The sequence below is a fragment of the Gossypium hirsutum genome, chromosome A05 (genome assembly GCF_007990345.1).
Source record: "Gossypium hirsutum isolate 1008001.06 chromosome A05, Gossypium_hirsutum_v2.1, whole genome shotgun sequence".
Lineage (NCBI taxonomy): Eukaryota > Viridiplantae > Streptophyta > Magnoliopsida > Malvales > Malvaceae > Gossypium > Gossypium hirsutum.
In genome coordinates this window covers 84,598,987-84,609,385 of record NC_053428.1, presented here as the reverse complement: position 1 = coordinate 84,609,385, position 10,399 = coordinate 84,598,987, and the positions used below count along the sequence as shown (strand labels likewise).

Sequence of the window (10,399 nt, the reverse complement as noted above, 5' to 3'; positions counted from 1 at the left end):
GGACATAGCCCAGATATAGTAACTCGCACCAATGCCTTCGGGACTTAGCTCGGATATAGTAACTGGCACAAATGCCTTCGGGACTTAGCCCGGGTGTAATAACTCGCACAAATGCCTTCGGGACTTAGCCCGGAACTAGTCACTAGCGCAAAATGCCTTCGGGACTTAGCCCGGTTATCATCCAAATATTCATGCACATATCAATAAATCATGACACATCTATATTTCATTTTCATAATTAGAGTTCAAACACAAGTCACGTATTAAGCAATCCCATTTTCGGCTCACTAGCCACATACAAACAGCATGGTTTAGTTTGCTTTATGACACGATCTCTATGCACATACGGCTACCCGTCATACGTATAGACTAATTAACTCAACATATAATTCAAGTAGAATCATCATATCACCGTATATTTGTTATGCTCATACGTCATGACTTAATCAAATCGTAAACTAAGTCTCGTTACTCGAAAACTTACCTCGGATGTTGTCGAACGATTCCGATGGCTATTCGACCACTTTTTCCTTCCCTTTATCGGATTTAGTTCCCCTTTGCTCTTGAGCTTAATTTAACAAATAAATTGATTTAATCATTTGAGCATCGAAAAGAGGAACTCAAAGTACTTAGCCCATATATATACATTAGACATTAAAGTCACATACATATGAAATCATGAATCAACTCAACATATTAACCCCCACTCCCTTTTAGCCGATTGTCTAAGCCAAAATAAAAGCATCAATATGCTTGCCTCTAACCGAATACATGCAACACCAATCTTCTTTCTATAGCCGAATATGCATGTCTATGTTGAGGTCGATTGCAACACTTAATACATTCTACAATTATGGCTACTTGTATTGACTAAATACCAATTCGTTTTAAGTTCAAAACTCGGCTAATACACATATATACTCTAGAGATCAAATACTGACATTTGCACTTCACCTTACTACCATTTTCATCCAAATAACATGATCAACAACCATGCTTCTCTTCTACTTCCTAACATGGCCGAATGCATCAAGACACCATACCACTTAAATTTTGGTCATGGGTTAAACAAAGAACTTAAGGCCTAACTCAAGAATGCTAAAAAGAAAATCCACCACCACATGTATCATTACAAAGCTTCACATTTAGCATGCAAATGGCATCAATCACAAATCCTCCTTAGCCGAAACTTAACCCATCTTCATGCCTCATCACCACCACATCAAACATCAACCAAGAAGACAACACCCATGGCCGAATATCATCTCCATCACATAGCAAAGATCTAAACCATGGGCTAGATAGAACTCAAGCTAACAAATAAATAAAATAAAATAAAATAAAACATGCATGAATCTCATGGAACAACACCAAACATACCTCCTCCTAAACACCAACCAACCGAACAAGAAGCAAGAAAATCCTTTCTTCTTCCTTTCTCCTTAAAATTTTCGGCCAAAGATGTTCAAGGATGAACACTTTTTTTTGTTTTCTTTCTTCAATTCACGGCAATGGGGGGGGCATGGATGAGACAATTTTTTTTTCATCACTCCTCCATTTGCATTACTTTAATCCTAACCCCTTTTTTTATTCTTTCTAACATAACACACTACACAACATGTTTACAACATGTTTCCACCCATAGCATGGCCGGCCACTATGCTTTAATTTTGGGTAATTTGACATGCAAACCCATCATTTTCACAACATGCATTATTAGGCCACTTTACATTTGCCTAGCACATTTCTAAATTTTCTCACATAAGTCCTATTTGATAAAATTCACTTACAATTAACAAAATTCAAACATGAAATTTTCACACATGCATATGTACATATAATGAGCATCAACTATGACGGTTAATTATTTTTATGACTCGGTTTAGTGGTCTCGAAACCACTTTCCGACTAGGGTTAATTTGGGGCTGTCACATAAGACCATGTTTGGGACATTGGCATCGTACTGTGATTACATGTAAGACCATGTCTGGGACATTGGCATCGTTATATGATTCAGTATAAGACCATGTCTGGGACATTGGCATCGATATGAGATAACATGTAAGACCATACCTGAGATATAGCATTGTATGAGTTTATGTGATATCCGAGTATCCTTAGCAATTTCGAAGGGTTCAACGGGCATAGTCAAGACAAGAATAAAAGTACGATCAAAATAAGTAATACAGGTACGTACAAAATTATGTGAGAATCGAATGAAAGTGGTGAGTTCATATTGTATCATGTATATATGAAATGAGAAAGATTTGTGCATAAATATGTTTTATGCCAAAATGGATTCATTTGGCTATATGAATGTATAAATTGGATGTTAAATGAGGCTTCAGTTATGTTTTTTTTAACTATATATACATAAGGTATATAAAGTGCGAAATACCGTTACTTGATGATAATTAACATGATTCACCTTGGCTAAAGAAAATGTGAGGAATGTTGGTTTGAATGAAGTTATACTGATAGTTGATTTAGTATATGTAAATGCTTAATATGTGCTTATTTAATAAGATAAGTTTAATATCATACGAGCTTACTAAGCTTTATATCTTACTCTATGTTATTTTTCTATGTTTTATAGTGATTCAGACGTTCGCTCGGGTTAGAAGTCGGAGGAGATTGCATCACACTATTCGATTTTTTATTTTGGTATTTATACACTTGTGACTTGGTTATATGGCATGTATAGCTTGAGTTATGTGGACATGTGTTATGGTAATGTTGAATGTAAATTTGGCAATTGATGCCTATGTGTTTCATTGGTAATTAGCCATGTGATTTGGCTTAAATGTGGTGTATGTGGTAGTAAATAATTATATGAGTATATGAGTTCTGATATTTGGTCTATGATTGCTATATTAATACTTTGATTGTAAGTTGTTGATTTGAATTGGCATAATTAGGTATGGAGTTGGATTTTTAAATGGTTAAGGATAAATGATGAATATGTGTAATTGTGTTATGCTTGATTTTGGCCTTGTAAATGAATGCCAAGATGGTTGGATAAATATTTGATTTTGGTATGTGCTTATATGTGGTTTAAAATTGATATAGGTGATGATTTTGGTTGAACATAGGTTAAGTATTATTGGGAAATTATGGTTGATGAATCATGGTATGTTTTGGCAAGGAATTGATGGAATGAAAATGTGCAAATGATGTCTTATTTTGTAATTGATATATGAATGGATTATGCATGGTATTAATTAGTTAATTGAGTACCAAGTTGAATTGATATAATATGTGTATGAAATGTATTGAAATGGTACCATTTTAATTGCTAGGTGTGCATGAGAAAAGGGTGGCAAGTTGGCTTTGCAATTACCCTATTTTTGTCCACACGGATGTGTGTCTCAACCGTGCGGTCATGTTACACGGCCGTGTGTCCTCTGGGGTAGTCCTTCAAATTAAGTCAGTATACCCTATAGGTTTGACATGGCCTAGACACACGAACATGTCTACTGGCCGTGTGTGACACATGGGCTGGCACATGTGCGTATGGCCGGCTGTGTGACCCAAGTCAGGAACCCCTCCAGAATTTCCACGACCAAGGCACACGGGTGTGTCTATGGCCGTGAGGTACAAGTCAGTATAGGTGCCCTGTTTTCACACGGCCTGAGACACAGGCGTGTCTGGTGGCTGTGTGAGACACACAGCCTGTTCACACGGGCGTGTGAAACTTGTATGCATGAAAATTTTCTAAGTTTCCCAAAGTTTTCAAATGTTACTGGTTTAGTCCTGAAACCTCTTCCAAGCATGATTTAAGGTCTCGTAGAGACTTATAAGGGACAATGTGATTACGTTTGATGGATGTTTATGTGTTAATGGATTTTCATATTAGAAATGTAAGATGTATGCTGTAATTGATCAGTAATGCCTCGTAACCCTATTCCGACAATGGATACAGGTTAGGGGTGTTACAATAATACTAACATATTGTAAACATTAAAATAATAATAAAATAAATATTCTCACATCAGTTTGCTATTTGTATTTACTCTTTGAGAGGGTTGAGGCTTAAGGTTTGGATAGAAACCTTAAGGGAGTAGCAATATTAAGATTTTGGGTAGAAATCTTAAGGGATATTGTAAGGTTAAATATTGTTCCAAAAGGTTATCAAATTTGTAAATTTGAGAAAATCCTTAGTTGTGGAAAGCTAAGGTAGTGGAGTAGACAATTAGGGTCGAACCACTATAAATTGAAGTGTTCATTGTCTCTATCATTTTCTTAGCAACCACAAATTTTTAAGAAGTCAATTCACCCTATTATTGGTGATTTCGAGTTGAATTATCGAGCTTACAAACATGTATAGCTCATTTGAAGGATGGTTACATCAAAGGTGATAGAATGAAACATATTTCACCAAAATTATTCTTCACTCATGATCTTGAGAAGAAAGGTGATATAAAAGTTAAAAAAATTTGTTCTAGTGATTTAGATCTTTTTACCAAGGTATTGTCAACTTCAAAGTTTAAAAGACTCTACACAAGATTGGAATGCATCGACTCAAAGATGTAATGTGATTTGCCATTAGGGGGAGTAAAAAATACGTTGCACTCTTTTCATTTAACCAAGTTTTGTCCCATTAGGCTTTCCTAGTAAAGTTTTTTGACGAAGCAACTTGTAATAATAGATTATATACTCTTTTCTTTCATTAGGTTTTTATCCCATAGGGTTTTTCCTAATAAAGTTTTTTTTACGAGACATTTTCATTGATTGACATCCAATAGGAGTGTTGTAAATCCATTGATAAATGGATGTACATAACCTCTTCAAATTTATCCTATTGTAACCCCTAAAGAATGAATATCCATAACCCCTAAATTTATTATCTTATAACCCTTAAATCATTTATAAGGTACCTTAATATTGGTCCTTAATGCTTAGGAACTTATAGTACTTGAAGTCCTATAAATAGAGGGCATGTACAAGCTTATTGTATACTAAGTGAAAGTTGAATCATCCTTTCATTTTTTTATCTTTCTTTCTCTCTTAATGCTTGTATTCTTCGTTTGGTTCTATAATATAATCCTCATTCTCCTTTTTAGCACTCATCTTTTTTCTTTTTCTTTTTTTAAATTCTCTTATTCTTTCACACACTTTCTAGAATTCCTTCAAAAAAGGTGATAAATATTTTAATACTTCCAAGTGGGTCTCTCTAATTTGGTAATAGCTTTAATTTTCTTTTCAAGTTTTATTGATTAATTTCTAAAAATTTAGGATTATGACTTTTCTTGTGATAGTTTAGGATCTTTATGCAAGATTACTAATATTTTGATTGGGTAATTGTGTTTAGAGGTTAATTAATATAAATCCTTTAAGAAATTAGGATTGATTGTATTTATATAATCTTAAATTTCTTTAATATTGATTAGAAATGCAACAACCTTATTTAGAAATTGTTGTTGCTAGTGTGATTATTGTGAATCTTGAGTTTGAAATGATACCAAAAAATACTTAAAAGTGATTTTTATTTTGTGAAAGAAAATTACTAGTTGTATGTTGGCTTCATGAAAGCTTTTGTATTTAAGGCTTAGATTTTTTTTGTTCTAAATGTTTAATAGAAATGAGAAAATATTTTAAAAGAAAATTTATTAGTGAAGTAGAGGAAGAAGAAAAAGAAAATAAAAGTGAATAACCAAAGTGTGATTCAAAACCAATTCAAAAAGAAAAAAAAAGATAAAAAGAGCCAATTTGAGTTTAGCCTCGAAAACTTTTTAGCCGATCCAAGATTGAGAACTAATATTACAAATTACCATTTAAATGATAGATATAATATAAAAAAGATTTATTTTTAGCAACATTGACAAAGATAAGATAATTAAGTATTCAACTGTTTCAACATATGAGAAAACATGATACACAAATATAAAAAAGTACGCATTATTTAAATTTATTTAATGTATCTTTTAGTTATTACTTTAATAATTATTTTAATAATCTTATATTTAATCATATATATCGATTTATCAAAAATTAATATTATGGAAAGAGAAAAACCAAAAGCTTAAGCTAGCAATTAAGGAGAGAGTCCATTGGTGTGCATATGGTTAATCCAAAGGTTCTCCATTATTATTATTATATTGGTTATTAAAACTAATATAATGAGAACATCATTGATATTCGACATGACACTTGTTTAAAACCAATGCAGAAATTTGACAAATAAAAGGAAATTAAAATCCCAAAAGTAAAAGAGAAGGAAAGCTTGACCCACGACTCTTTTTTTTTCTTTAATCTTGGAAACCACCTCAGCTTATGTATTAAGTTACAAGTGCCGTACAATAGAAAGCTAGTTTTCTACCGCGCATGAAATGAAATAAGCCAATAAAAGGCTGGTCCATCCACCACCATATCTTTAGCTGCATTTCGAGCTCCTTTTTTGGCTGTTGTCGTTGTTGCTTTGTCGGGTTTTAGCAGCCTTGTTCTTGTCCGTAACATGTCTTCTTCTGCAATATAATACGAAAGGATTAGTGTTGATCGTGAAAAGAATGAGAAAGAGTGCGGTGGCATTATTCCAATTTCCAATTGTCCACTAATGGTGGAGAAGATCTATGAAAGCATCCTTAAAAAGTGGTGGGTTTAGGTAACTCCCTTTTGTTAATTTAATCAATAATTGTTACTCCTTTCACCTCCATGAACCTTGTGGTGTTGGCGACTGTGATTGAACTAGTGGGGGCTTTAATTTCTTGTGTTAACATTTCAAGGTTTATTAACATGCTTTTTTTCCTTATCTATGGGCGAAAGCTGATTTGGCCTTTGTCCTAAATGCAGACATCTATCTTACTCAAATGCTATACCTATTCAACTATGACAATGACTCTTGGATTTATTAAATCAGTGGCAAATCCACCAACACTAATCAGTGGACAGCTACCACATTAAAAAATGTGAAAAAACGAACCCTCTAAAAGAGATGTCCATCCAATGGAATGCCATTTCTAGGCTGTGGGTGTGGCAACTCTCATTAATCTCTAACCTTAGCTTAATATGGTACAATCTGAATATAAAATATGTAAATGTGATGGCCCAATATTAACAGTGATATTATTCTATTACTTGAATTGAGTATTGGCCATTCTCAATTTTTGTTACTCTTTGATATCAAAAGACTACATTTTTTCAGTATCTCTAGAAATGAGCCAACCAAGGAAAAGGAGATGTTAATCATGGGCAGCATCAAATATTTGTTTTCTGAATTAAAAACATCTCTTTGACGATTGAAACAATAAATAATAAAACCAAATGCATCATTACTGTAAATCCAACATATGAGCCATTCTAAATTAAATGCCAAAAATCTCCCGCAAATGGGGGGGTTTCTTGCAATTGTAAATTCATTACTCTGATACCCTGTTCTCTTTTCTTTCTCTATATATCTCTTCTATCTCTTTCTTTGCTTCAAATGTTATAGCTTTTGTTACTATTTACTCTCTACAAACTGTAGACTTCTTTGTTTTTCATTTTATTGACTTACCCTCTCTGATAAGTAAGCTTCTCTTCTTCATTCTCTATATTTCTCTACGTCTAATGTATTGTTTCTGTTGTACTTTGTTTTGTTTTCATAATTTCCAGACACCCTTTTGGTTGTTTTCTGTTATATATATGTATATATTAGTTCATGAAAGGATGCTAATATAATCTGAATATGTCAGATGAGTATATCAGCTTGATCTGAAATAATTGTAAGCTTTATGTCCAACATGCTATGCTTTTGTAGGGTGTTTTCATGTAATCCTCTACCTGTTTTCTGATGAACAACATGGCTGAGGAGAGCTGCAGTGACCCCTCAGATTTAAGATCTCAGGATGTAGATTATTCATATGTTCCTGAGCTCAGTGATGAGCTAGAGAGCTTGATCTTGGCTCGATTTCCGAGGTCGGAGCATTGGAAACTTTACTTGCTAAACAAGCATTTCTCGGATCTTCTAAAGAGTGGCGAGTTGAACAAAATCAGGAAGGAAATTGGGTTCAAAGAATCATCCATATTCATGTCACCTAGTGGCCAAAACTGTTGGTGGGCATGTGATAGGCTGTTCAAGTCTTGCAGGAAGCTCCCAGAGTTACCATCATTGGATATATGCTTTATAAATGGAGATAAGGAATCAGTTTGTGCTGGGAGCCATTTAATTGTATCCGGCAGGGAAACATTTGGTTCTGTCGTGTGGAGATTTGAACTCGAAACAGGTAAATGGTTCAAGGGTCCTTCCATGATTGATCCTAGGTGCTTGTTTGCATCTGCAACCTGTGGCACCTTTGCTTTTGTGGCTGGTGGGATTGGGATGGATACTAGAGTCTCGAATTCGGCCGAGAAATATAACCCGGAGACGAAATCGTGGGAGTTGCTGCCTAGGATGCATCAGAAGAGGAAGCTTTGCTCAGGTTGTTTCATGGACAGCAAGTTTTATGTGATTGGTGGGAGAGATGAGCACAACAATCAGCTCACTTGTGGGGAGGCTTATGATAAGGACAATAACACATGGGAATGGATCCCAGATATGTTGAAAGATGATAGTACTGATAACCAACCAGCTGCAGCCGCTGCTGCGATGTCGCTGCAATCGCCACCGCTTGTTGCCGTAGTGAACAATGAGCTTTACTGTCTTGAAACATCATGCAATGAGGTGAGGGTGTACATGAAGAGCAGCAAGACATGGAAGAATTTGGGAAAAGTACCAGTTAGAGCTGATCTTCATGAAGGATGGGGTGTGGCATTCAAGTCTCTTGGCAATGAGCTGCTGGTGATCGGATTCTCGTCTTCCGTTTCAAGTGGCGGCAATGACAGTGGCATGACTATCTACACTTGCAGCCCGCGGCCGGAGTCGGATGACTTGAAATGGCGGCGCGTTGAGGGCTGCGAAGACCGCCTTAACTTCTTTCTTCTCAACTGTTCAGTCATGGTGGCTTGAATTTGTACTCGCACGTTACTGTTTAATAAGCTTTTCCACATATGGCACCCCAGTCTTTTCGACAGAAATTTTCGGAAAAGACATTAGTAAATCCGTCCCTAAACACGAAAATTTCCTCCAACATTAATCCATTGGAAATAATCTTGAATATTTCTCCATTTTTGTTTTACTTTTTCTCCCCCATCAAAAAAATCCTTTCATCAACATTTAAATTATCAATTATATTAAATTATAAAGATAAGAAAATACCATATGGCCATTTATTCTACTTGTTGATATAGGTAGATGACAGGTTGACACGGTTGTACCGATACTCATAAAAATTGTTTCTTGATTCATCACACATATTAGCTTCATATCAAAATACTTATACTAAGTTGTTGAGTTGCGGGAATTTTTTTAGGTGTGCCATGGCATCCTCATAATTGTCTATAATTATTTAATGAATTAATCTAAAATCAATTTGAATGAATTTGTTCAGGTTCATTATAGACAATTTTTAATAATTTTTTTATATTTTTTTAAATATTTTTATAGCTATTTTATAAGGTTTAATGGCATTAAATTTTAAAAAAATTAATAAAGTTTTTTCAAACTTTTTACACCTAAATCTCTAAACTAACAAAATTGATTAAATAAACCCTTTGATTGACATTATTCAATAGTGATTAATAGCAGCGTGGACATAGTCGTTAATAAACGCCATATCAATACTGTTTGATGACATAACACTATCACATCATTTTCAATCACTGATATGGTAGTGCAATGTTATCCTCGATGGCAAAAAATAAAATATATTTAAAATAAGTACACAATGAATCTAGACATCCATTTGTCCTCTAAATTTTAAAATTATAAAAAGATTTTATAAATTTTATAAAAATATTTTTATAAAGTTTTTATAATTTTTAATAAATTATTTTTTAGACACTATATAAAATTTATTGAATTTTTTTTTAATAATTCTAGAATGAATCTAGATAATCGATGATATGTGGCACTACTACATCAACATTTAGCATGATGTGGCACTACCACATTAACAAACAATGTATATGTGACATCTGTTAACGGCCACGTTAGTGTTGTTATTAAAAACTAACTGTCAACGTCAATCAAAGTGTTTATTTGACCAAATTTATCTGTTTAATAACTCAATTGGGAGCAAAAAGTTCGGAGGGATTTAATTTTTTTTCAAAAAAAACTGAGCCCTTTTATAATTATTTGAAAAATAATGTATAAATGAAGATGGATAAAAATATTTATTTTTTAGGAATTTAATTTTTTTAAAATATGATCATGTTAGTGAGAAATATTTGTTATTATCTTGTTATTTTAACATATAAAGATAATTTTTTTAGCAAAATCAATTTACTCTTTAATTTAACATATAAAAAGTAATTTAAATTTATTAAATAAAAAATATAATTCAACTTTTGCGTCCAAAAAGATAAATTAAATGAAATCCTTCTG

General features: G+C 33.5%; 1 protein-coding gene across 1 annotated transcript; it reads left to right on the top strand.

The window, feature by feature from the left end:
* Positions 1-7,768: 7,768 nt before the first annotated feature.
* On the top strand, positions 7,769-9,073 carry LOC107956990 (F-box/kelch-repeat protein At3g27150). The gene has a single exon (XM_041112550.1). It carries the CDS (start codon positions 7,769-7,771, stop codon positions 8,921-8,923), a length of 1,155 nt encoding a protein of 384 aa, XP_040968484.1. The 3' UTR covers positions 8,924-9,073.
* The last annotated feature ends 1,326 nt before the right edge of the window (positions 9,074-10,399 follow it).

Coding starts and splice junctions, on each gene's coding strand:
- LOC107956990 (XM_041112550.1), top strand. CDS start 7,769: ATGAACAACATGGCTGAGGAGAGCTGCAGTGACCCCTCAGATTTAAGA.